General features: G+C 39.2%; 2 protein-coding genes across 17 annotated transcripts in view; one reads left to right on the plus strand and one right to left on the minus strand.

Annotated features, from left to right (window-relative positions):
- Positions 1 to 10,129, plus strand: part of EPB41L2 (erythrocyte membrane protein band 4.1 like 2) — a 101,350-nt gene extending 91,221 nt beyond the window's left edge. For all 13 annotated transcript variants that reach the window (XM_065680868.1, XM_065680867.1, XM_065680878.1 and 10 more), the window contains 5 exons: positions 1,513 to 1,635; positions 2,192 to 2,290; positions 4,321 to 4,401; positions 6,429 to 6,550; positions 8,866 to 10,129. In XM_065680868.1, coding sequence (XP_065536940.1) covers positions 1,513 to 1,635; positions 2,192 to 2,290; positions 4,321 to 4,401; positions 6,429 to 6,536 — 411 coding nt within the window. In that variant the 3' untranslated portion in view covers positions 6,537 to 6,550; positions 8,866 to 10,129. The remainder of the gene's footprint in view (positions 1 to 1,512; positions 1,636 to 2,191; positions 2,291 to 4,320; positions 4,402 to 6,428; positions 6,551 to 8,865) is intronic.
- Positions 10,130 to 12,375: 2,246 nt separating this feature from the next.
- Positions 12,376 to 20,721, minus strand: SMLR1 (small leucine rich protein 1). 4 transcript variants are annotated; one of them, XM_065680884.1, is made up of 3 exons: positions 20,480 to 20,721; positions 14,571 to 14,657; positions 12,376 to 14,156 (listed from the first exon to the last, which is right to left on the minus strand). In XM_065680884.1, the coding sequence occupies exons 1-2, from the start codon at positions 20,607 to 20,609 to the stop codon at positions 14,614 to 14,616; spliced, it is 174 nt and encodes a 57-aa protein (XP_065536956.1). In that variant the 5' UTR covers positions 20,610 to 20,721; the 3' UTR covers positions 12,376 to 14,156; positions 14,571 to 14,613. The 4 variants fall into 4 exon arrangements, with proteins under 4 accessions (XP_065536956.1, XP_065536955.1, XP_065536953.1 ...); XM_065680885.1 differs by lacking the exons at positions 12,376 to 14,156; positions 14,571 to 14,657 and adding exons at positions 17,084 to 17,121; positions 18,635 to 18,662; XM_065680883.1 differs by lacking the exons at positions 12,376 to 14,156; positions 14,571 to 14,657 and adding an exon at positions 16,306 to 17,118.
- Between the last annotated feature and the right edge of the window lie 6,895 nt (positions 20,722 to 27,616).

Consider the following 27,616-nt stretch of genomic DNA (forward strand, 5'->3'; position numbering starts at 1 on the left):
CACGTCCGTGACATGTAATTGTGATTGGAAAGAAACTGAAATTAGAAAACACCCGACAAGAATTTTTGTTCCTTTTTCCCCCTCATTACTCACTGCTGGTCTTGCCACCCTCCTCCCCCACCTTTTTTTTTTTTTTTTTCTTTTAAAATACGTCACAGATTTATAGACTAGACTAAGTACAGCTATAAACTGCATAGGTGAGAGCACCACGTTGTAAAGCGATAAGGCATATATCACAATCTTATGATGAAGTATTCTGGTGCAGTAGATACTTAGGGAAGCATGGGTTCCAGTCTCAAAATCAGTTGTTTTAAGCCAAACAAGGTTGAAGGGTTTGTTACTGAGAAAACTGTATAAAGAAGCAGAAGGAGGAAAAAATGAAGCATGGGATGCATTTCTTTCTAAAGCTGGCATGATGTTCTGCTGAGTTCTTCAACAACTGGGTGGGTTTTTTCCTGGTTATTGACTTGCTTGTTGTCATAATGGTGGCACTTATTTTTTTTCTTTACACTTAATTTCCAAACTACTTATCTTGTTGCTTTTGTAGTCTTTAGCACACACAGGTGTTCTGATTAATGATGAGAAAGAATTGGTTTATAAGACCTCATGAAGTTGCAGGCATTCGTGCTTCCTGAAACTGTAGCTAGTTTGAAGAAAAAAGGGAAAGGGCTGCTGTGTGTGCATATGTGTGTGAGCGGAAAAAAATAAGTACTTTTTTCCCCTGGGATTTCTCCCCCGTGCATCTCAAGTCAGTGGGAGATAGCAACCCATGCATCTAGAAAAATAGCAAAAGGCTTTACTAGATTTTTTTACAAGTTCGTAAATATATTGAAAATCTGCTCCAGTAAGTCACAAGTTCACTGGTTTGTAGGCCCCAGGTTAATGCTTTCTTTGTGATACTGCAGAGAACACCACTGGTTAAAATGGCTTTTTAGGATAGTTGCAAATAGAAGCATTTGATTTCCAGAGTTATTACGTTGAATATAGACTGCTTAAAGTCCAATTGTCAGAAGTAGTATGTGTGTAAAAGTTAAACTTGGAATTCCTAGTCCTTATCTATGGTGAAGGAGTAATGATAGGTATTTTTTCAAATGGAGTCTAGTATGAAGCTTATCCATCTGAGCTAGCTATCAGCTTCTATATGCAAACTAAGATTTTTAATTTATTTTTGCTAGTGATACACTTTTAAACATTTTTCCATACCTGTGTTGCAGCTTGGTTTTAGCAGTTGCCTTCTGTGATATGTACTGTTGGCTAAAACAGAACATTGCCAGGGTTACTAGGACATGAGAATTTACTACCATGTTGTCTAGAAGTAACAGGGCTGGCTTATTAGTCTTCATTTCACTTTGCTTACTTATTGCATGCTTTTTCATTCTGAAGACGGTCAAATATCTTACTGTTCTGATATCTTTGAAGTTCTGATTTCTTTGAATTTGTGGTTGTGTTTTTCTTGGTCCACTTTACAAACCTTCTGTCTTTTGAATTAATTGGTTATTTCTTGCACCACAGCCTCCAGTAGTGAAAACAGAGATGGTAACCATTTCAGATGCTACACAGAGAACTGAAATCTCCACTAAAGAAGTTCCAATTGTTCAGACAGAAACTAAAACTATCACATATGAATCTCCACAGGTATGGTGGCTGGGTTATTATATTGCTTGCAGGCTGTTTTTTGTTCCAGTTACTTATAGATCAGAATAGATAATGTCCAAAAAAAGCTTTTCAAAAGCCTGTACTTTTTTTCTAGCAGCTAAAATTGTACTTCAGCTATGATTTAGGTAAGTAAATGTTTGTAGATGCAGTATTACTTCTGAAGTTCTAAGTGGTTCTTTTGTTGGGTTTGGGGATTTTTTTAATAAAAGGATTTTATTGCTGTCTGTAAATGTATAATTTATGGAAACTTTGCTAAAATACCTTCTTGTTCCTGAAAGGAACCTGTAACTTTGCTCCTAAATTTTCTGCAAGAATGAACGGTAACAACAGCATTATATGACTTGGTAAACTTGGGTGACTTCTATTTAGATTTCAGTTCTGACTGACCTACGGTAACAACAGCATTATATGACTTGGTAAACTTGGGTGATTTCTATTTAGATTTCAGTTCTGACTGACCTGAAAAATGTGTTTCATAAGTAAACCTGTTTTTTCCTTTTTTTTTTTTTTTTTTTTTTTACTTTCTTCATCACAGTTTGATGGCAGTGCTGGTGGCAATGCTGGTGTGCTGCTGAGTGCACAGACAATTACATCAGAGTCAGTTTCTACTACAACAACCACACACATCACAAAGGTAAAATATAATAATGTCTCTCTGAACTAAAAAAAAACCCAAACAACCAAACCCTCAGAATAAAGTCTTACATGAAGTAAGCCAAAACAAGCACACTCTGCTAATTTATTGAAGAAAGTTGAATTGAAATGGATTGGAGTCATTTCAGGCTGATCTTCCTGTACAAAGATTAGAAGAGCCCTAATACACAAGCAAGTGTATCTGAGAACAGGGCAGGGAAAGGGAGAAAGATGTGATTAAGTTTTTTAGTATTTAATACAGGTCTTATTTCTGTGTTTGACAGATGAGTATGTACCTAAATTTTTATTGTTCCAGTCCTGTCATCAGTCACTGATATTTTAGAGAGTGTTTGTTAATGTAACTGATTTTCCTGAGGTCCATGGGGGTTCTGCTAATGGCATCAAATATTAGAATGAACTGAAACAATGTTTTCTCAGCCTTTGTGTTGATCCTTGTCCTGCTAGGTTTAGAGCATTTTTAAAAACAGATCATACCACTAGGTTAAGTTGCAGGCATATTTTGGTGCTGAATTATATGCTCTGCATTCCATGCTTGAAAACGAAAGAAAAACTCAGTCTCAGTAGAGCATCACATCTGTTCCAGTCTTATGTAATGTTTATGCCAGAGTATGTTAGAGCTATGGTGGTAACATAACAATGATGGTTATTGTAATTATTTATGTAAGTATTTATTGTAATTATTTATGTAAACATTTATCAGATTTTAGGTGTGCCCCAACAACAACACAGTTTTGAACTCTTGTCTTTGAATTCTTAACATAGTTTTCCAAGAAAATTACAGAAAGCATTGTTAGGGTAAAGCAAAAGGGAAGAGGGAAATGTAAGGTGGGCTTTTTTTCCCGCCCAGGACAAGAATTTCCACATCGTCAGACAATGGTACAGTAATTCACTGCTTACTCTATATATATTCAATTTAAAATATTTTTAAGATTGAAAAATTGTATTCACATAATGACAGTGGAAAGGTGATGTTGGAAAGTTGTCAGATAAAATCACATGAAATAAAGTAAGCTCAGAATTCAAAGTGTCTGGGTTTTTATACAGCTGAGTCAAGAGGTCCTTTTCTTTCTCTTGCTTCCCTTTTGGGGGAAGTGTACCTTTACTTGTCAAACTCAGATGTCAAATAATGCTGCTTTTTGGAAGGAACTATTAAAGAAAATTGTTCTGGTTTAGTCTTCTACTAAAAAATGACTGGGATTGCCATAATGCAGCAGATACATATCTTTTCTTACTGACTGCTTATCACCAATTCAACAGACTGAATTTTCTAATCTAACTTTGTATTTTACATCCAGACACTTCATTATTGATAAAGGGACCTGCCAAAATAGTTTTAATATTCTAATGATGTTCTTAAAGTCATCTTAAACCTTTTCTAATATGGTCAGTGATCTTAAGTACTAGTTCTTTTCTTTAAGACAGGCTTATTAAAAACAAAACCCAGCATATAATGCTATTTCTGTGAGAATTTTTCTGTAAGCTAAAATTTGATCCTTAGTATAAGAGACAAAGCACAAAATTATTCCCATCAATGTGAAATATGTTGAAAATATCTCACTAAGGTCCATGAGTGGCAGACTTGAAAACCAGATCATCTTTGTATTTAATGGCATAGGTTTCTTCAGAGACTGAGAAGTGGTCCATTGTTGAAACCAAATTAAAGACTAGTGGAATTTCCTGGTTGCTAGATTTATATGGTGGAAGAAGCTGGAATTCCAGATTGTCTGCATATCTAGATCTGTTCAAACTTGGGATCCAGTAACAGGAGGAATTCTCTATGGCTTTTTCATTAACAAGTTTAGCAGTAGCTGGAATGTGACTTACTGTGTGACCGAAAAAAGAAAGGATATTTTAGCACCAAAATACTACTAATTGTAACTCAGTCACAGAAATATATTTGCTTCAGTGCAGTAGAAATGAGTGCTTTGTGGCAATATGGAATAATTACAGGGATGGTTTCTTCCTTTTTGTTGTGTTTTTGTTTTTGTTTTTTTCTCTGGGCATCTGTAGATGGTAAAAGGTGGGGTATCAGAAACAAGAATTGAGAAGCGCATTGTCATTACTGGAGATGCAGATATTGATCATGATGAGGTAAGCATGTAAGCTGTTATCACTTACAGTGTGCTTTATGTAGTCCAGTGAGATCTACACGGTATTTCAGAACCTGAAAATTGGGTGACGTACAGAAGCTGAATAAGAGCGCATATAAAGACCCTGAGGCTGTTTGTTGTGGCAAAGTTGTCGAAACAATCATGTTTTGTGAATAAAGAACCTTAGGAACATAACTGACAGAAGAACAGCATTTATAATCTTGCATCCTAGATCATGTGGGCGGATTTCCTACTATTTTAAAAGAGATTTCTTTTTTTCATAGGATCATAGAATAGTTAGGGTTGGAAAGGACCTCAAGATCATCTAGTTCCAATCCCCCTGCCATGGACAGGGACACCTCACACTAAACCATCCCACACAAGGCTTCATCCAACCTGGCCTTGAACATCTCCGGGGATGGAGCACTCACAACCTCCCTGGGCAACCGATTCCAGTGTCTCACCACCCTAACAGGATATAACCCTTATATCCAATTTAAACTTCCCCTGTTTAAGTTTTAACCCGTTACCCCTTGTCCTGTCACTACAGTCCCTGACGAAGAGTCCCTCCCCAGCATCCCTATAGGCCCCCTTCAGATACTGGAAGGCTGCTATTAGGTCCCCACGCAGCCTTCTCTTCTCCAGGCTGAACAGCCCCAACTTCCTCAGCCTGTCTTCATACGGGAGGTGCTCCAGTCCCCTGATCATCCTCGTGGCCCTCCTCTGGACTTGTTCCAGCAGTTCCATGTCCTTTTTATGTTGAGGACACCAGAACTTTACGTAATACTCCAGGTGAGGTCTCACAAGAGCAGAGTAGAGGGGCAGGATCACCTCCTTCGACCTGTTGGTCACGCTCCTTTTGATGCAGCCCAGGATACGGTTGGCTTTCTGGGCTGCGAGCGCACACTGTCGGCTCATGTTCATTTTCTCATCGACCACAATTTCAAGTTTCTGAATATGAATGCTGGCATTGTTGCAATCTAACGATTAGAGATTTAAGGCTTTTTTGTTGTTTATTGTTTGATTATAAACACCGATTCTTAAGTCTCAATACTCACTTTCTTTTCAGTCCTCATTTGTACTACAGGGATTACACTTGACATAGGTGAACTAATAAAAAACTGTTGGGATGAATACATCAGCAAACATAAGTATTGTTCCGAATGGACACTGTTCTTCTGTACATATTTCCTTAATAGGACTTCAGATTCATTATTATATAATAGTTAAGGTGACTAATTCTGGTGTTTCCAATCTCTTTTCAGAGTTAGGAATTTCTTCTCCCACTTACCACCTGTGGCTCAGGAAAATTGTCACTTTTTAAAATCAAGATAAACCTTCAAGATAAACCTTTTTGTTACATTATCTTTTTCTTGCTCCTTTTAGTATATTCACGTTTTCTTCCAGTTATGGTCGATACTAAGGTGAACAGTGAGCTTACTGTTGCTCTGGAATGCCTTCCAGTTTCTTCTTTTTGTCTCGTGTTGTGTTCCAACAATAATACAGCTCACTGAAATAGGTTTTAGATCAGGGGAAAGGATAGAAGGTCCCAAGTGCTCTTCTGCCTGTTCTGCTTCAGAGGGTGCTCTTATGTGGTTGGCTCTAAAACTTTATATAGCATAGCATAGATCAGTTCAAAGGGACCTACAACAATCATCTAATCCAACTGCCAGTTCTGTATATCGGTGCATCTCTTAAGATGATAGATAAGCTAGAAAAGTTACAAGATAGTTTATAGTTACTGCCTTGAAATTTTGGTGAATTTTTAGCTTTTTTTGGTTGGGTTTCGTGTTTTGGGGGTTGGTTGGTTCGGGGTTTTTTGTGGTTTTGTTTTTCACTTGTTTGGTTTTTTGTTGGGTTTTTTGGTTTTGGTTTGTTTTTACCCCTGAGACCTCTGAAGTTAGGAATTTAGAATTCTGAACAATTACAACCATTATAACCAGAATTTCTTACGCTAGTCTCCCATTCTCTGTTCCCACATGAATGACCTTTTGCTGCTGCTGTTACATATTTCAAATACATTTGCAGGCCCTGGCACAGGCAATCAAAGAAGCCAAAGAACAGCACCCTGACATGTCTGTCACAAGAGTAGTGGTGCACAAAGAAACTGAACTTGCTGAGGAAGATGAAGAGTAAAGCAAATACTTCAGGTAAGCTTATGTATGTAATGAACATATTAAAATGCAGCATCAGTTTTCTGTTGTGTTCTGTGATAAAAGGCCTGAAAAATACGGGGCATCTGATTTCCTTTGCTTTCTGCACTGGTTGATGTTAAACTGCAGTTTCAGATTTTTCAGACTTGGTGTTTTCTTAATTGTAGACTCAGATTCAAGGAAAAGGTTTCATTTGAAAGGATTACATGAGAATGGGAGAGATTCAAAGATAAATAAAGTTTGAAAAGCAGTGTTCTAAGTCTTCACTGGGAGACAGTTTTTACTGATGGGTCTGTGTATTTACCTAAAAGAGCCAGGGGTGTTACCTGTCATAAACTTCAACCTGCAGCTTCAGGAGACTTCTAGGTATCATGAGTGCTGTTCATGAGGAGCCACAAATATATGAAAAAAGAGACACTAACTCAATTTCAAGTTTTATGTAAGCTACTATAAAGAGAGGAGGAAATATTTATTATCCTGGTAATTTCTCATGTTGAGAAGATCAGTTTTATTCCTGTGCCCAGGTTTCCAAAGGGCTGATGATTTCACTGTTGAGTATCAGTTCTGCAATCCAGAGGAGAAAAGGGGCAAGCATCAGGTTGAGAGGATATAAAGCACACTTTGTGAATCCTACTCTGTGAAAGGTGACCATTAAAAAGGAATCTGATTCTTCCTGAACTCTGGTTATTGATCATAGATGTGGGGTTTTTTTTTTTTTCAGCTGAAAGACATAGGCTAAAGCCTACGTTTATTTCATCTACCCACAAATGTGTTGGTTTTTTTTCGCGGCTGGATATGAATGGAGGGTCTATGTGGCTGAGGAAAGGAGAGCTAATATACATTGCCAACTGTTGACATGTATATGACCAGTTGGAGACTTGCATGTTGTGTGGTATTGGGGAGAGGGGTTTTCTTTGCCTGTGGTTTGGGTTGTTTCACTGGTCCCTTGATACACAGCAACATTAAAACGTGCACACTTAAACCATCCTTCTCACAGTTTCAGCATTTACATAGCACAGTCTAAGGTAGAAAGATACACTAAAACACCAAAAGTGATCATTTGGATTTGCAAGCATTTGCAGTTGTAATATGTGCTATCATGACATTCTTAATTTATAATTAATTGGTGTGAATTTAAAGGTCTTGGGAGTAGGGATTGCCTCATCTTTTTTATTTGCGCAGAATGTGCCAGTTTCTTCATGCTACCTTAGTCTAGAAAAATGTCTTTCAAATAGGTGTCCAACATAATCTATCCCATATATATCCCATAACAACGCCTTTCTTGAAGGGACTGAATCATGGGAGGAAGAAACCATTTTGGCAGGTTTGCTTCACATTAGCAGCCAGCTGCAAAGTTGATTCTGTGCCTTCATCAAATATTTAACTACTTTGTATTCAGGGGGAAAAAGAATTAAAAGAATTCCTTCCATCTGCTGAGGGTGTTTTGGGAGGTCTGTTGGGCTTTTTTTTTTTTTTTTGAGAAATACATGTATTGTAGAATGGTGTTCGCAGTGTATCTGAGAGTGTCAGATGCTCATGTCTGAGTTTGCCAGTTGCTTTACAGCTCTTGGTCTGAAATGTTTGTGAGAGAGTAAAAGAGGCCTAGTGAAGACATTTCTCCATGCTGCTCTTACATTTGAGACCTGGTGAATTGTTAGACAGATTTTTTTCCTTAGTAAGTGAAAGCCATCATCAGTCTAAACACAGGCCACCTGAAGTGCCTTGAATGTCTCTGTGTCTTGGACCAGCAAGACCTGTATGCCCTCCTGTAGCAGCAACTGAAGGGCAGGTGGGGTTGCAGAAACAGCTCTAGACAGTTGTGCTTAGGCAATGGAGCCATACCATGAACTTTGTTTAGTCGTTTCTAAGCTCTGCCCCAATGACTACAGCACTCTTGTTTTTGTAAACTTGTTTTCTCTAATAAAAGTGAAGATGCTGACCCTGATTCTGAGGGGTTATTAGTTGAACAAATACCTTCATTCTTTATTTATGCACTAGATTCTGGATTAAAATTTTGTGTAAGTTGTGCAATAGGCAACTCTTAAAATACCACGACAATTCTGGTGAGGGGAAAAAATACAGTAAAGCAAGAAATGCACTGAAACTGAATTACTGTTTATCTCATGTTGCATTAACTGAAGCCCCCCCCCCCCCCCCAACCATTTTTTTTTTTTTTTTTTTTTTTTTTATGAAATAACCTTCTTCCCAAATAACCTCTGTGGAAACAATGACTTTTTGATTCAGATAATGCGACATTCACATAGTACCTGTTACAAATGCTTATGTAATCTTCCCCCTCCTTTTTCTTCCAGAAGTAAAAATGATACTGACCGTGATCATGACCATGAAGAACTGTAACCATTTCAAGTCACCCCTACTCTACTGAATTCACCAAGCCTAGCGATGATGACCAGATGCTCAAGACTTAAATGCCAATACCAAACTCCATTTTAACATCTTTGGTCTATATTCCCTTAAAATCTTTCTTGTTTATTTTTATAACCACTTCTTAACAATCTTAGACTATTTTTTTTAATGAAGTTTTATAGGGTATGATCTTCTTTTGCACAAATACTTGTATTTTTGATGCTGATTCTTAATTATATGAAAGTGAACAAAAAAGTCTTGCAAGCATTGTTCACTGGAGCAGGTGGTAATTGTGCAGGAAGAGGGATCTTTACTAATTTAGATACAGTTTTTTTCAAATACTTCAAGTGAAGTCTTTTACTGGAGTAATTTACAGATTTTCTTTTTCTTTCAGATTATTCAGGTAAATATATGATATCAAATAACAAAGATTTTTATAAAAATACAACATTTCCTAAAATTTGAAAAAATATATTTCTTTGGATAAATTTTATACTGATATCTCTGTAACTCCTTCTGTTCTGAGGTTCTCTCTGTGGAGCAGAGATGGTGTGGCAATCTATAGAGGAGAAAGAGTTGCAGACACTTTGCTTCTGACTGAGCACTGTGTTCTTTTTGCACTTTGGTGCCAATGCTCAACTTTTTGCAGCCATTTTGCCATCTGCAGCATTCCAGATAAGGAAAGAAGGAAGACAAAATCTTTTACTTTTTTCCAACAAAAGATGATCTAGGCAGCTTAAAACCTTAGTGCTTTTTTCTTACTGTGTCCCAACTTCAGCACTTCCATTATTTGAATACATGTGTAGAATGCTTGCTTTCTATTAAACCTGTCTCCATATTAGAACTGACATTTCTGCTATAGAGAAGGTATACATTTCAGATGCTTCATCTAATGGGTAATGAAGGTTTTTAGGATACTGAGTAAAATCGTACAATGGGCTCCATCCATAAAACAATAAGACAGTACCATCATTTGAGACTGCCATTGAGTAAACCTGTTAATTATTCTGGATTTTATTTTTATGTTGTTCTTGCAGGGGGGTTGTTTGGTTTGGTTTTGTTTCATATTTTTTTTTCTTGTTTGTTTTTTTCTGTCAACTCTGTGTATAGTTAAAATGCCAAATTAGATTTATAGCAGCTTGAAGTTGTATTAAGTGATATTTTGCTTTCTGTAATTCTGTTATAAAATAAAGTTGTTTATTCTCTGTATGACATTTGGCACTCAGACATAAACTTCGAACCTGCTTAAAGTGAGCAAGTCAGTTACGAGAACTGGAATTCTAGAGGTCACAAAACCTCTAAAAGCAAGGATTTCTAGATGAGTGGCACTATTATCTGGCTCCTCATACTGATACTAAAGTATCAGCAGTTTTTAAAAATCTTCCAAAAAGCACCCTGGTTTCTGTGGTTCAGAGAGAAAATATTCACATGCCAAAATACACGAGGTTTGGACAGCACAGTGCAAGTTCAAATGCCTCTCAGTCTGCAAATGGTTCTACTGAGTTCATTGACTTAGGATGTGCTCTGACCTTCAAGTAACAAAATAAATCGTAATACTTTCCCTATGTTATTTTTCACTTTTGAGCAATGCATTTTTTGGTGCTGTTTTCAGTTTAGATTGCTGCCATGTGCCAGCATGCTTGCTTAACAGAAATTTGTATTAGTTTTGGCTTTGTATAATTTGGATAACATAAAACAACAGTAACCAAGATGTTGATTTCTGTATTCATGTAGGTGTTCTCAGTTACATCCCGCACTACCCAGAAAAATAGTGGCAGATAACAATTTTACTTGCCTTTCTTCAGAAACAGAGACATTCTGCCTTCAAAAAGGGGAAGAGAACTCCCCATAGCCTAATGATGTAAGAATACTGACACCTGTGAAAACAGAACTCATACACTGAACATGAGTAGTGATTCGGAGAAAACTCCAGGAACAAACTTGTCAACAAAGTTTTCAAGCTGACAAGCAGGTATTCTTTATTGCGGCGCCGGGAGACACAGGGGATAGCTCCTCCTAACGTGTGTCTCTCTGTTGCTCCACAAGCTGTCCTTATACAGTCCCTGGGCATACATACATTACGTCATTTTCCAGAAAGTTCCCCGCATGCGTACAGAATTGTGGTGGTGGTCTCTGAGGGTCGTTTACTTCTTCCAACAGTCTTCATCACTTCTGGCAGCCTTTGGAGCACGCGCAGTAGATGCTCATACCAGTTTAATTGGTTTGTTAGCACAGGAGACATAACAATCTTCCTATCCTCCTACTTATCAGTTAGTTTAACTGTAGCCCATCCTGGACACCTGCCGTTCCCAGATACTCCTTATCCCTGTGTCCTGTTCTTCTAGCCTGTTTTTCTTAAAACTCTGTCAACTATAACAATTTATCTTGTACAAGAATGCTCAGTGTGTTCTCTAGCTGCACTCTATTTTTTTTTCTATGTATCATGCACTTTAGTAATTTTCCATTGCTACTGTTACAAAGCCATCAAACTTAACATTACTTAAAACTGATTCTAAAGGTTTATATATTCCATTTTGTGATTTTCTGTCCCCCTTGTTTCAGTAGGGAGGTTGCCAAGGAAGTTGTAAGTTTGGGATATGTAAGTGGAGGTCAAAATGGAAATAAATGCATTTAAGGGGATGTCTTAATGGATTTTTCATACAAAGGTATGTAAGAAAAAGCTCTATACATCTTTTCAGGTATTTTTGATACATCATAATGTTAGTTGCAGAACTCGTTTGACGGTAGGAAAGCTCGTTACTTCATTCTTACTGATTTGGATCTTTCTGGTTTGTTAGACACTAGATCAGTATTGGGTTTTATTGCAATTGTATTCTTAAAAGTGCAAATACAATATTCTTGAAAGCAATATTACTTTCACTGAGAGCTGCATTTCTTCGAAAACTAATCAGAACCTTTTGTCAGAAAAATTAATAGGGCTTTCAGGTCAGTATATCTTGTGCATAGCTATCCCTTCCATTGATTAAACATGCACTAATTAAACAACCATTGTCACACAGAAAGACATAAGCCCCAAGTGTGATCTAACCTAAAAATAGTCAAGTTTTACAGATTCTGGTTGTATGTAATTATTCAATTGCTGTGGAATATTGTGCTGTTCTGAGTTTTCATCATTACTTTTTTTTATATATCTATAGCAAAAACTGCAATAGGCAACAATTGAAATTGTTTTCAAGGCATTTCACAAGCTGACTTTATAATACATAGGTAATTTCAAATACAATTACAGGCCAATTTAATGTGAAGATATTCCAGTAATTCTGCTTAAATACTTAGAATAATGAGTCATGTAGGTCCTACACAGATATACTTAATAAATCTTCTTTTTAATCATGATGACCTAAGGATTCATGATAAATGTTGGAATTGCTCTACAGATTGTTTTCTAGATTAAGATTTCATAAAGAACAAGTAAGCAACTTTGGTGACAAGACTGGTAGAAAAAAAAAAGCTTTATTGTTCAAAGCACTGAGCAACTGCAATACAAAGTGTCTCAAAGTATTCATTTGACAACTCAAGCTGAATGGCAACTTTTATTTTAAATCAAATAGATAAAATAAATGAAATACATTGACACAGGTCAGAGTTTGAGATGTGATAGTGATCAGAATGACAACTAACTACTTTTGGCTGGGATGCAGTGGGAGCTTCTCAGCTTTTAGGCACATTTGACATGGAAGTAGACTATTTGGAACAGCTGCTATCCTGCGCTGTTGACCTGTCTACACCTCTGGAAGGCTGGAAACCAGTTTGATTTTTTAGGCTGCGTAGTTGTTTTGAGGTTTGTATACTACCCTTGAAAAAGAGAGTTGGATTAGTGATATTAGTACAAATTGCAAGCATTACAAATGATGCTCATACTTGTAGCTTAGAGTTACTCTTTGGCATGTAGCAAATAACACGAGGTTTTGGAGACAAAGTTTATATGAATGGCTGTACTGGGCTAGGCTAAATGACTTAACACTCCCAGATTCCTGTCTCTGAGGGCAGAGATAGGAATTCCTATTGGTAGTTGCCTAGGGGTATGTGTAAAAATTAAGTACTGAACTAGCAAGTGCTGCTTTCTCAAATATTCTTCCAGCTTTCAGCAATTATCAAAGACTTACTGGTCTATCAGTCTTTCATACTTACCTTTCTGGATTTTTGGCTAATTGCTCTTAAAAAAATTCCTCTGTCAGGCATTTTCACCATTCCATATGCCTTAAGAAAAAAAACCACCTTTCATTTCTCTTGAACCTGCCCCTGCTGGCTTCATTTGATAGCACCACTGCAGATAGAAGAGACACCTAGCACTCATTCTCTTCAGGCATTCCCCAGCCAGAGCCTATTCGACAATTCTTCATTGTTCTTAGCACCTTCCTCTACATTTCCTACTTGAATGTTGAGACTTTAAATTCTGTTCTGGGAACTGGAGAGGAAGCAATCACAGATAGACAAGAAGGTTTAAAACATGCTTACATGTTGTAGGTGGAGTGGAATCAGATTTTTACATTATTGCTAGTGACAGGAAGACAGAGGTCTTCTCAGTGATAACAAAAATTGAAGGCAAATTATTTTCTTACAATCACTGTTTTCATATAGATTTAGAGAATGCTTTTATAATTTATCTAGACAAAGACTTAGTTCTATGTTGTCACTTAAATATATCTTTCCTTTTTGAAGAAATTATGTAAGGTACCGTGATGTGTTTTATGCCAATAGCGTAAAAACTGAGATATTTCTTGACACTGTTCAGTAATGGAACTGAAAACAGCAAGGCCTGAGGGCTTTCATGACATGTTCCTGAGTCTTGAATATGAGATCCTTCTACATGTTAACAATTACTGCTCTGGAAGCAGTTGTATCAAAGGCATCCAGTGTATCTATACAGTAATCAGTATCCATACCACTATTTTACAGTAAAGTGCTATTGAAGAGTGGTATCACTTTTCAACATGTTCAATTTATCTATTAGAAGTCATTTTGATCAGCAAAATCAATTTTATGTTGTGGCAAGGCTTGCTAAACTTCAATTCTATATCTTTACACGTGGTCCGGGTCAGTATTTGCTTGGCAAATGGGTGTGTGGGATAGGGGAGTGGGATGGGTGGGGGTGTTACATTTCCTTTAACATTTCGTTTCCTATTTCCTGATCAGTGTCCAAGATCACCAATTTTTCTGTTGGCAGCATCTTTCTTAAATATATCAGTTCTTTGCAGTAGCTGTCTCAAATTACCTGCAAAGGATTGTGTAGACTGTAATTAATAAAACCAGAGGAAATTATACATTACAGCATTTTGAAAGGTTTTATTTAAACATACTAATATCATTGAAATTTATGTACTCAGGTAAGCAACAGTTTCTCTGTTGTGGCTGAAGAATTCACTCCTTTTAAAAGCTGTGGGTCTACTTAAAGCAAAAATTTGTTATCTAAGGATTATGTAGGAAAACATGAATTGTTCCGCAGCACAGAATATTAAGTCATTTGGCAGTATGTCCGTGTTGCAAGGACCTATACTAGCTGAAGAACATATTCCTTGTAGGGAATAATCCTTCTAGGAATTCCTTCTAGGGACATATTCCTTCTAGGGACATGATCCTTCTGAGGAATACGTCGGACTCTTAAATAGCAAATGACAAAGTAACATACCTCTGGAAAGGTACAGAGCACAGACATGGTAGGAAGCCAGCAGTCAGACTTCTCGATTCTGTACCATGGGTTTTCTAGCTGAGACAGCTGTAAGCAGAGGTGGATCATTAGAATCACACTTTCAGGTCTCTCTCCTTAGACACCGTGTTATACCTAGTTTTAGCTTTTGGCTCTTTACTATCTGTGGTCTGTTTGATCTTCAAAATCACAGCTGAACAGGAAGGAAAATTGACGCTGAAGAAACTGTGGAAACAGGAGAACAGACCTCTGCCTTTACATTCGTGTCTGGGTGTACTAGGTGTAAAGAAAGTGTGCGCTGCTTTGAACTGTGTTGTATTAGGCCTGCCAGGCAATGTAAAAGTCCAGGTAAGAGAGGAGCTCAGGAAGGAGGTGCTCCCGGATATCCTGAGTAGCTATGCATGTAACATCCACTCAACAGCTGGGTGATAGGGAGCTACTGTCATTTCTGTTTGAGAGCTGCCTTTTGGAATGCTTTTTTCCTTTTGTTGTCTGAAACAGATCATGTTTGGTGCTAGTCAAGTGAAATTATTGGTATCAAGTTTAAGAACCAAAGGACTGCATGCTTTTCTCTTAGTGGGAAGAACAAGTATATATGAAAAGTAAAATAAAAAGAAAAGTGTCTTTATTCTTTTGATTGCAAAATATTGGGTAAAGACTTCTGGCATAATCACACGTGGGGCATCCTGAAACACATGGAGAACCTCTTAATGTGCATCCAAGTGAATTGCCAGCTGGAGGTGAGGAGCAATGTGACTGAATTGGAGATTCCTCTGCCAGCTGACTGAGATAAACTTGTTTCTACAATCTTTGCTCTTGCAGGTTTGGCTGTGGTTGTCTTACAGGGTTGCTTCATTTGATGTCAAATTCCATACGTCTATCTTGTGTTTATAACTTTTGATGTTCAAGTTAATGCTGTGACTTCTGAATAAAGGCTTTTTCCACCCAGCACCTTCTGTTGATTTCAAATGGAACCACAAAGCACTTTGCACTTTCAAACAGGTAATTCTTTTGGGAACCTAAAAAGAGACTACTATATCTAATTCGAGGTACTTGCATTTAAGCGTCCTAACTTTATTATACAAGTGTACAGGTACCTTTTTTGAAGTAACAGTTGGATCATCGCCTGTTCAATGCAATGTATTACTTGCACAGATGTAAACCAGTGTGATGACTTAAATACTTTAAAAAAAGATAGAATGTGATAGAGGACGGGTACATATAGTAAATATACATGCTGTTTGACTCCTGTTCTTGCAGACTTTGATAAATTACAGTATTTCTTAAATCTGTGGTCATGGTCTCATTAGTGTTTTTAATCAAATAATTCAGAGGAGTTCTTAAGTCTATGAGAACAAAAATTGTGCAAAACCACACATAATCTCAGGCAAGGCATTATCCACTTGTTCTTGAAGGGTGGGTAATGACAAACAGCTGTAATGGAAGGTAATTGCAGATAACAGTTGCTAGCAGATAGGGATATTGAGTGTCATGGACAGAAGAGTCACTTTCATTCTTCATCAGTTTGGGTTAAACTTGAGAATCAGAAACAGAGAAACTAAAAGGCAATAGTGCTTTCAGACAGTCTGAGTAATGTTTTTGTCGGCCATCTGCCACAGCTAATCTAGGGTGCACTAAAAAATACACATCTACAGCAAAGGGGCGAGAGGCAGATTTTTTTTGTGTGAGATATGAAATGCAAAGAAAGAAAACTCCATACTTATGAGGGTGTTTATTTTACAAATCATCCATTTGTCCTTAAACTAGAATAATAACTAGCTGGCTTACAGAATACTGAGTGCATCTTTCCATGGTTTCAAAAACTGGCATGGTCATTCAGCAGAGAGAAGTCCTTTTGTTTCCCGTCACTATTATATTTTGCAGAGTTTACAAAAACTTAAGATCTTCCCCAAAGTGTTCAAACTAATGAAAAAGTCAGCTCCCCTTCATTACCCTTCTCAATTCCCTAGACATCAGTTCTTGTAATGAACTTGCTGTTTCTGCATCTTCAGTTTAATAAGACTGCCTGCCTTGTATGTGCCAGCTCAGCTCTCTCAGGAGCTTGTTATACAGCTTTCTTAGTAGACTAGGGAGGGGCTAGCAAGCAAGGTGCTTTCCCTCTCCCTAGATCCTGTGTTGTGTAAGGGAACTGATACAGAATGTTGTAGGAGGTCTCTGGTGCCTGGTGAGTTCCATAAAGTACTTTGCTTGGCCTCATGTGAGAAAGCAAAACCTGTTACAAGACCTTTTTGTACGGCAGCAGCTGTTTCATTTGTACAGCACAGCACTGATTTATTTTTTTTCTCACTGTTTTGTTTTCCTCCATGGTATTTATCTACAGCTGGTTATTTTTAAACCTTCAGAGCTGCATGCTGCATTTAAGCTTGCTTCCTGAGATGTGAGGCTCCCTGAAATTTCCTTCGGTTCTTGTATTTGGTCTGGTTTTGTCGAGATCTCCTGGGTTTCTGCTGCTGGCCCTGGTAATTCAGGAGGACATTTATGGGGTCTTCTGCTATGGTAGGTTCCTCATCTACTGAAAAATAAACCAACAACACAAAATTCTATGAGGATGGGCTATTTTTTTATATGTGGTGAATTTTTATAAAGAAAAGGAGCTGGTGTGTATTAGTAGAAACTAATGTTATGAAATTGAAGGTACCTAAGTAGCACGTTTGTGTCAGTTTGCCCATTCTCCTAGAAGGAAGTCGTCTGAGACTGGGACTGTGTTTCTATGGCCAGTGAAGATTGACATCAACAGAAATACACTATTCTCATTTGCCTCCAATCAGAATAAAATCTCTAAGCAACAGTGAGGAGAGCAACTAGCTCATACTGGCAATTCACATTGTGCTTTACTGTGGCGGTGCTGTGAGAGCCTCAAACTGGCCTGGTCCTCCTGGTGCTGCCCGTGGTACAGACAGAACGGAAAAATTAACTCTTAACAGGTTCTCTGTAACCTGCACTCTTCACAACAGGACAGTGTCATCAGAGACTGTCAGGAGAGCTTAGGGAGTATTTGGAGAGGGATGGCGAAAAGCCAAAATGAAGAAAATAATAAGAAAAATCCAGTTAGCATAAAACATTTTTTTTCAGGGTGCATTACCTTGGAGAATTGTGTGCTGGTTTGATGCTAAGGTGGAGTTTATTTACATGAAGCCTCTCTCTTACTGCACAGAGGAAAATGAACTTTGCTTTTAGTAATTCAAATTTGATTATTTTTTCTTTGTTTTTGAGATCTAAGGAAACAGGCACCTAAAGCCTGCTGAATTTCTGAGGTTTTGTCAAAGAGAGGAAGCATTGGTATTTACAGGAGTCTGTTCTCAGGTTTCTCTGTGATTAGGCATTTTGCTCACCTGATAGTCTTACCTGATAGTTTTAAGGTGAAGCTGGCTCTTTTGCCTGTATTGGGAATGCTGCTTGGGTTGGGCTGTGTGAGTTGTCTGGAGGCCTACATGATAGGTTGGACTCTGCCTATCTCAGATTAAGCAAAAGAAGGGCTTGGAGGTAGACTTGGGACTGTGGTGCTCAAACTATTAAATAGACATGAATTCATCCTGCATCCTTTTGAGAATCCCAGCCAGAACACCTGAGTTCTGCAAGCTGAGAATCTCCTTCCCTGAGGTGCTGAACAGCCAGATGTAATTCCCTTCAAGCATTCAGACATGTGAGAAGCACAGAAGCAATATTCCTTTGGCAAATTAGTCTGTCAACTACTTTATTCACCTTTCTCTCTTAAAGTCTTGATTGCTTTAAGAAAGTTTAGGAAATACCTAAACTCATGGCAAGTGCAAAGCTAAGAATTCTGTGCTTGAAGAGAAGCAGGGTTTAACACCTGGGTCTGCTGATTATTTACAGACCTGCAGCAAGTGCAGCTATGGAGGATGTGGGCTCTACAAAAAGGAGACAGGCCGGTTTGTTTCAGCAGTTGTTTGCGCAGCATGAATGTGAGTGTTTGTATGTGTCTTTTCAGATGGGCTCTTCTGGCTTAATGAAAGTATAGTCTGAGCCTCGGCAAAATACCTGGATTGATGGGATCTGTAACCCACCTGCTTTTCCTGTCTTGGTTGATCCCAGCTGGAACAGAAAAGCAAGAGCATCACCAGAGACGAATGAGTGTCTCAGTATTATTTTGCAATAACTAATGTCCGTAGCAGACGGACACAGATGGTTATTTGTTGCAAGGGAGAAGCTGCGCTTTTATCCAAAGCCTAATGCAATAGTTGAATTAGTTTCCATATCAACCATTTTAATGAAAGAGCTCCCAACATTTAGCCTTCCTGTTCCCTCATAGGTACTGAATTGTTTGATGTTCTTGGCACCACGCTACTTTTTGGTTGTTATTAGTGTGTGAAAAACTGTCAGCACCTTGCTGTAAGGATAATACATAACTGAAGTCAGAGCTGGGTTAGGCATACAGAACAGACTTCCCTAGTTGATCAATTCAGCATCTGAAAGCACATCTTGAACAGGAAATATTTGAGTTTTAGCAGCCTGAAGGTAACTTGTGGTATATGCTTGTATGCAAACAAACACCTTTTTTTCCTCTTTGTAAAAGGGTAGGGTCTAAATGCCTGGAGGTGTTACACAAAATAATTTGCTCTGTGTTTCAAGGTGTGACATTTTTACTTTTAGCACTGTGTTAAATTACTGTTTTTTTTTTAGGATTTCAGAAGCTGCAGGATAGAGCAAACTTAACGAATGTGCAAATTGCAGTGCTCAATCTGGCATCTAGATAAGGGTTCTTCCCTAGCCTTATGCTGATGGGTGCATCTAGCTTTCTCCTGTTGGGCTGATGAACCTTGGGCCAGCTCAGGGTTTATCTGCAGAGCTCCTGCCTGCTCTAGACAAGGCTCTGCGTTTGAGATCACAGGTGAGCTGCTAGAGCTGAAACCTACAGTGCGTGCATTGTGGACTATTGTCATGGGCAGGGTTCTCACTAAGCTGTACCAGGAAGTATATGAAGTTCACAGATGAAATCTAGGATGTCATCTTAGCTTCCCTAGTGCTCCCTATGGAGAAAAGATTCAAAAGGCAGCCAATTTGAGGAACAAGCTTAGCCTAGTGCCTGCGACAACACGTTTTGGAAAGGCTGAAAGAAAGAAAGGATGAGGACTCTTAACATGCGCTGGGCCTGCCCTTGGCAGCTGGAAGCCTAAATGAAGAGCAGAGCATGTGTGAATCTGCTGCTGCAGCTGGGACCCAAAGCTGGAAGGCATGAGGGTCGTCCCATTAAAACTGGATGGTCTGATGTACAGGGGTTTCCATCTAAAAGAAACTCCCTTCCTGCTGTGGTGGTAGCCCAGTGTCTTTTTTGCGAGCAGCCCTGGTTTGCAGTACCCGGGTGTGGTATGCTCAAGCTGCATTTACTTGGGGGGGTGTTTCTTGTGTTTTTTCTCTGAAGATAGAAGTTTGAAGTGAGTGTAAGCTGATTTTAAAATAGAAAAGGCAACACGGCAAGCATGGATTCAGGTACAAAGTAAAAGCAAATGCATACCTTTGAAAGAACAAAAATATGTACTCAATAACCAGCTGCTTACAGGGTGGAGCTTCTCTTACCTGTCTCACTGAATACTTGCATGGTGAAAGCACAGATGAAAATTATCTGTACTTTAACAACCCCATTATTTTTCTCCATTTTGGTTGTCTTTTCTATAGTGTAGTGTAATAAAATCTTCTACAGTATGGTACCTAAATCTACAGTTTTGAGTGAGATTCCAGTTCAAGTTGTGAGCAAATTCCCATAACATTTTTCAAAGAGGAAATGATCTAAAATGCAGTGCAACTTCGTAAAATATCATACTTCAGTTTAGTTAATGGTACAAGCCTAACAGCCTGTTGCATTGAGAAGTTCTGTCTGCCTACCCATTCAGTGCCCCCAAGTCCTGACTCACCTTCTGTTAGTTTGAGCCTGAAGAAGGCAATTAGCAGCAGGAGTAAAGCCACGGGCATAAAAACCCCAGCAAGGAGAATATAGCCAGGCAGCTCCTTCACAAACACTGAAAGTAAGTAACTCGTGTGCATTTTCCTCTGCAACAGATGAGGTGAGCAAGATCCTTCAGATCTTCAAGTGTGGAGCTTATTTATCTTGCTTTCTTTCTTTTCTCCCTGCATCCACGTTCTGCCCTTTGCTCAATCCATTATCTCTTTTTGGACTTTGGCTTGTTTGTATAAGCCTGTGATTCCCAGTGGGACTGGAGTTCGCTTGCAAAATTGCTCAACCACAACATTTAAAAGTGCACATTGTAGTAATGTGGGTCTTTAAAACCTCTGGGATTCGTCTGGGAAGGGCTCAATATGCAAGGCTGCTGCCTTTTGAGCAATACAGGTTCTGTCATCTGCTAACTTTGCACAGGCCATTCTGAACAATAAGCCCTCTCTTTCTAAAAATATTATTAATTTGACAATAGATCTCAAATGCTCACTCAGGGTGAAGACCTTGTTATGAACACCACACAGGCTTCTCTGCTCTGGAGGGTTTTCAAACCTGACCATTGAGGCCAGCACCAAATGATGGAGTGGATGCTGTACCAACAACATTTTCCCGAAGACCAACTGCAGAACAGTGAAATTCAGGAAGGCTTCTTTCTTAGCAAAGTAGAAAATACGTGACTCTCTGTGTGTGTGTGTATGTATGTGTGCGTTCAAGGTGTGCCAAAGAGTTCAGGAAACTTTTAAACACTGAAGTAACTGGATTTGAGATGTACAGCATATTCAGTTTTTCCCATCTGCTCACCAGCCTATGGCAGAACTGTGTCTAGGATACACTGGTTGGTTTAAAAAGATGAAGTCATTTTATAGCCCTTCCCTACACCTTCAGGTTTGTAAAAAGATGTAGACGTGGTATCTTGGAAGTGCTGTTGTGCCCAGGTTGCATTGACTTCACTTGGAAGCAATGCAGAATCTCACTGTTTGACCTGCCTTTGTGCTTGAATTCCAGCAGAGATGTGCTTCAGGTTGTTGGATATCAGGTTAGTCTACCTGGACATTCAGTCTCTGGCTTATCAAAATCTGATGCCTAATGAAGGCACCAGGTGACATTAAGCATTGCGGGATTTGTGGCTTCACCACCTTGTTAGAACATGGACAACTGGGTAGGTAGGCAGGCAGGCAGGCTGGAGCCAATGGGAAATGCAGTAGATTTGTAGATTTTCAGGGGGAAAAGGTATTTCTGTGTTCACCTCATTTCCTTCACCTGAGGTAAACAACCTCAGCGAATAATTTTCTTAATTTTATAATATTCGTTTTGACTGCTAACATATTTGAGATCCTTCCTTTAGCACTACAAGTGATGTAGAATATTGTGTTTGCAGGCAAATTCCTGGATTTGTTAATCATCCACTGTTGTGACTGATAAAAGAGCAAATGGAGTGTCACTTACTTCTTGCTTTATATTTCTTTGGCTTTGACTTCTAACCATTACATCTTATTCTGCATTTTCTGGCTAGGTGTTTGACCTCATTCATTAAGTGCTTTATGATTTACTCATGAAAAGCATGGACTAAAAGCCAGGTTGTCAGGATATTATTATTATAGGCCCATCTGTTGCCAGATAGTTCCTTCCTTGCATAGATACCTGTCAGCTGTGATCAATAACTTCCTTTAACTTCTTTTTTTTCTTTTGCACATGTAAAGTTGATTGAGATTTTTCTTTAGGCTATCATGAATGTCAGTATTCCGGTCTGCAGAACTGTTGCAATATTTTGATGAACCCTCTTCTGGATCCCTTTTAAAATTCCTTCCTAACTGATGTTCTTAAAAAGATATCTTGAGCCATCAGAGAGCTCAGTCTGAGAGTGAAGGTTGTGACTGAATTCCAAGTGCTGTAGCATTAAGAAATGAGCCGGGGGGCAGTATTTCTCTGTGATACATGTGCATGCTCACAGCGATATTAATGGCAGCTAAATACCTGCATACAAGGGCAAAACAGTCACTTGGATTTTTTAATTGGTTTTCCTTGTGCACCTGAGGTATTAGTTCTTTCTGTCAAATGTGAGTCAGGGGAGACAATGGAGTGCATATCTGCCTTGCTTGTCACAACTGACTGGTGTGGGGCCAGACAGCTGACGGGCACAGAGCAGACAGCTTGGAAGTGGTTACATTCTGCCTGGGAAGAGAGAGAAAATCCCCAACCCTCCACGTTTGTACAACCTCCTTGTGAAATGGCAGGTGTCGGCTCTGATCACAGCGAGGGGCAAACCTCATGGCTGTTCAGCGCAGCAGACATGTAAAGCAAGTTTCCGCACGGAAGCAGGGCAAACGCAGGTGAAGAAGGTTAAACATATTTTTACCATGAAGGCAGTTCATTTTCTACTTGAGTTGGTCGGGATGGCAGCCAGTGTGTGTGAAGCCGACAGGAGCTCTGCTGCCACATGGGGAGTTGCCTTGGGCAGAGGTGGGCTTCTACACTCCAGCAAGACCTGGTCTTGTGGTGTGGACACATCTACCACAGCCAAAGGAAAACTGGGAAACGTGGGCCAGGCATAGATTAGTAACGCAGGAACATATGTTTTCTTGGATGAGGTGTGAAGCTTGGGTGTATTTGGGAAAATAGATGGATTCACGAGCTCTGTGAGTGTGTCACAATTGCTCAGTGCTGCAGTGAAGGGCAGACCTGCCAAAAGGTCATTTTCAGGCTCATGGGAAATCCGGCCATTTCAAAGTTTTCTTTTTGGCTTGAATCAGAAACTTAATTTCCTGTGAAATGGAATCTAAGGTACATTAATTTTAGAGCCACTAAAACTCTTATTTCAGCTGTATCATTTTGATTATTTACATAAAATATGAACACACATGAATTCATTCAAACTTTAAATGAGTTCTGTTTCCAAAACCTGCCAGCTAACATTAGAAATGGTGCACATCACGCCTACCTTGTTGGAAGGAATTACCTTAACTGCTCAGCTTTGTGTGTGTGTTAAGCAACACATTCTTGTTGAATGTTTTGATTCAATCACAGTTTCCAAATGAAAACTTTCTCTTAAAATTTCTAGATTACTTTAGTAGGGGATATAAAAAGGCAAAGAAATACTGGAGCTGAGGGGAAGGAGTAAGATCTGCCCGTGAAGACTCAGCCGCCATAAACAAAAGAGCCCTCATTCTTGAGAGCCTTTTGGGCAATAACCAAGATGCATGTAAAGGCAAACTGCCAGTGTGCATGGCAGCTGAACTGGCAGTGCTGAGGTTGCTCTTTCTCAGGGAAAACACTAAAAAGGTTGCTGTGAGACTGAAACAGTTATAAAAACTCAATATTTATGTAATTATGGTGGAAAGGGGAGGCAGTTGGTCTGGACAGAGCTTTCCAGCACAGACAGTGGATTGGGCATAGACTGCTGTTTTTCCCTGAGCCAGCGTTGAAACTGGCCCTACAGGGCTGGATATTCCAAGTGTCCCCTGGCCCTGGAGGGGTGGCAGTAAACTGGGCCCACTGCTGAGGAGGTATGTTTTAAATGGAAAAAGGGCTTTAGTTTCCTGTGCTATCAGGCTAAAAAGCTTCCCAAAAAGTGTTTTAATGTTATTGAATTTAAATGCTAAATGAGCATTTAGATCTCATCTTTCTTCTGGATGTTCTGCTAGAACACCAACATCCTTTATTCTCCTGTTCGACCTAAATTTGATAAAGGTTATTAGATTAGGTAGTTTGGTATCTTTATTATTACAAGCAATTTCATTTCCTTCCATGTCCTTTGTAGAATCCAATATATTGATTGTTTAAGTCTTGTTTTCCCCAAAAGCATTTAAGCTTGATTTGAAAACATAAGAAGATGGAGAATCGCCTGTCCCTTTCCATGGCTGTTCATGATGTGAACCAACTTGTGTCTGGTTTACAGCTTGCCATGTTTCTGCTTCTAGCCACTTGTTCTGCTTGTCCTTTCCTTCCTCAGTGGGTCAAGGAGGCTTTGGGGACCTGGTATTTTTTTCCCCTGTGAAAGTACTGATGTCATGCAGTGTCACTTCTGAATCTCTTTGCTGTTAAACTAACATACCAGTCTTTTAATTCCTTATAGCAAGATTTCATTTTTCACCCATCTTTGAAACGTCCCTGAAGGTTTTCTGTGTGTTCTCTAATTTTTAAAGGATATCTTTTGAAACATGGGCATACCAAAGGCTGTAATCTCATAACAATGTCACCTGTGACACTCCTAAAAGTAAAACCATGTCTTTATTCCCACTTTCTGCCCTGCTGTTGACTCATCAGAAGGGCTGATTAGCCATGATTGCTGGATCATTCAGAGGCACTTGCTGCGTTGCACACCTGCTCTGGGTCTCAGTCCTCTTTAGGCTTGTGGTTTCCCAGGACAGTCTCTAGGGATGGCCTCTTAATCTTGTTTCTAGGTGCAAGCCTTGCTTTGGAAATGTTGGAATGCTTTTTCTTGTAATAAACCCAGTCTCTCACAAATGATACAGATCACACAGGCTAAACGCTGTGTTCAATCCTTAGTAATTAGCATAAAGCCTTTGATCACCTGCACTTTTTCACTTTTTAGGAGTGCTGATTTTATATCAATTTCTACTCTGTTGTTTTGGTTTTTTTTTTGGTGGGTTTTTTTGGTTTTGTTTAGTTGTTGGGGTTTTTCCTCTCTCCTGCTTTGTTTTCTTTCTACTTGTTGCTTTTTTAGTTTAAGCTCTTGTGTATTCACATGGTCGGGTGGTTCAAGTTACTGATCATAGATAGAATCATAGAATGGTTTGAGTTGGAAGGGACCTTAAAGATCACCCAGTTGCAACCTTCCTGCCATGGGTAGGGACAACTTCCACTAGACTAGGCTGCTCAAAGCCCCATCCAACATGGCCTTGGTTGAAAAGTCTCATAAGCTGTGCCTGGGCTTTCAGGGTAAGGTATAACTAGATTACTTTTAAACTGGATATGTTTTCTGATTGAGTTTATTGTGTGGGCACCCACAGGGAGATGCTGGCATAGCGTGTAAGTTGTACAGAGGTGGTGATGAATGGCTGTTTAGGAAGGAGCCCCTTCCCCAAAGTGAGACAGCAAAGGGAAATGTCTCTGTTGCAAATGCCCAAGTATCACCACGCCAGAAGCACTGCAGCTACTCCCCTGTGGATGTGACTTTTAAGATCCCTGCAGCAATTCCTAATTTGTTACTTGTGTGCTTTATTGACAGAGAAGAGTGATTACTTTTTAATGAGCACATTGCATGCTACTAATTCAAGTGCCTTAGGACATCTAAGTGTATTGAAGCTGTTGTTGCCTTTATCAAACAAACTTGTAATCTCATTAACAAAGTAACAGCTATTTTGCATAAACCATGCTAAGCAGCTTATTTATATTCCAATTCTCTTTTTGAACAGTCTTTACATTCTTCCTGCTTTCAATTTATTTTTCTTACCTATAACTAGGCCAGACCATTTGAGCCTTGGCATGGAAATAACGGGTTTCTAGTCTCCCTCCTTAATATTATGCTTAAGATTTATGAAAAATTAGCATAACTGAAATAAAACCCTGTCACCCAGTAACAGTATCACAGGATCATGGGTCCAACGGTATAGTTACTACAGTGACAAGGTGTATAGTAGCAAGGGGTACAAGCTCAGAGAAAATTAGGCTTTGCTACTTCTGCTGCTTGTGGGGAAAAAATTATTTCTAGGTGCTGCCTTTCCTATGTAACCAATAGAGTATTTTATTCAAAGTAATTTTTCTCCTTGGCTGGAAGATACGATGCAACAGAGGGTCAGTAAATGTTTCTTTAAGAGGTCTTGCATTTATTTCTGTTAAATGCAGATTTGTTAAGTATGTTGGATGTTTTATTAAGTTAATAAATATTTTTCTTTTCCATGAAGCAATTCTGCTAAAAATTTTGGAAGTAGGTTTATTTCTAATACCCATTTTAGTGTGCATGCATATTTTCTTGTTGAGTTGCTCACAGTTCACCTCTACCTAATCAGGCTAGTTTGCAGTCAGCTGCACTTCACCAGCCCCAGCACCAGGATTATTTCACCTGTACATGGCATAACCCAGTCCTACATGGTTCCTCCCCGCCACTGAATCCAATTTTTCTTATAATATCATAGATATTTAGAATCCATATGATGAGCGTTCTTTGCATGAGATTTCAAGAGCAGTGTATTAAACGAAATGGTATCTTTATCTTTTTAAATAAGCGCTGCAAAACAAACCCATTCTCTTTCCATCTCATCTCTTGGACGGCTCAGCTGCCTCCCAGAGTGCTCTTCTCCCCAATTAGTAAAGAGGAAATTGATGTAACATTTAGACAGTGTAGGTAAGTGAGTGGTGGAAAAACATGCTGCTTTGGCATCCCAAAAAGGCACTGGGAATAGTTGTGTGGTGGTAGCACAATGCTGTCTGTCTGACCCGTAACCCATGGCCTCAGCTATGATGGCAGTTTGCTGTATTAGTGTTTGCTCACTGAAGGTCATTTTTCACCTAGCAACAATCAAAGCAACAAGATGTGCTTTTAGAAAACAGAACAAATTCAGTGTTCATCTGGTGTCCCAATTTGCAGCCGATCCTGAAACCACTGTGTAAAGAGGTCCATAGAAGTGATCAGATCGTGAAAAGTAAGCTGATTCTTCTAGCTGACCTGATTTCAAATGAGTTATGCCATTTATTGCCTCTTGGCTCGCTAGTATATCTTGATACTACTTTGCAACATCACTACTATCTGAGTGTTGCTACCCTACATCAGACAGTTCTGAGTCACCATATAACTGTGGGGCAGTGTATCTTTCCTCTTCTCAGTTCCCAGCAGTAAAAGAGGACAGAGAGCAGGCCACAGGGGCAAGATTTACAGCTGTGCCCTGCTAGTTCAAGAAGCTGAACTGAATATGCCTGTGGGTTTCCTGCGCCCTGCCTTGGGCAGGCTGACCCCATCCCTGGCTAATCCTGCATGGGGCTGAGATGCTGCAGTGACAATGACAGCTGGCTGGGGCAGCCGCGGCACAGATGGCAAGGAAGGCTGCCCAGCACCATGGGTAGTTCTTAACCCCTGTGAACAGGCTACACTGGGTGGCACTAATGCCTCAGCTGCTTTCTGTTCGGTGGCTAAATGCGT

Source organism: Lathamus discolor, chromosome 5 (genome assembly GCF_037157495.1).
Source record: "Lathamus discolor isolate bLatDis1 chromosome 5, bLatDis1.hap1, whole genome shotgun sequence".
NCBI classification, from domain to species: Eukaryota; Metazoa; Chordata; class Aves; order Psittaciformes; family Psittacidae; genus Lathamus; species Lathamus discolor.

Bases quoted from the DNA above. Each gene is read 5' to 3' on its own strand.
- SMLR1 (XM_065680881.1), bottom strand. From the start codon at position 20,609: ATGCACACGAGTTACTTACTTTCAGTGTTTGTGAAGGAGCTGCCTGGC. The intron at 17,122-20,479 runs GTGAGTCAGGAC...TTTATTTTTCAG, and splicing joins CAGGCTCAAACTAACAGAAG to TAGATGAGGAACCTACCATA.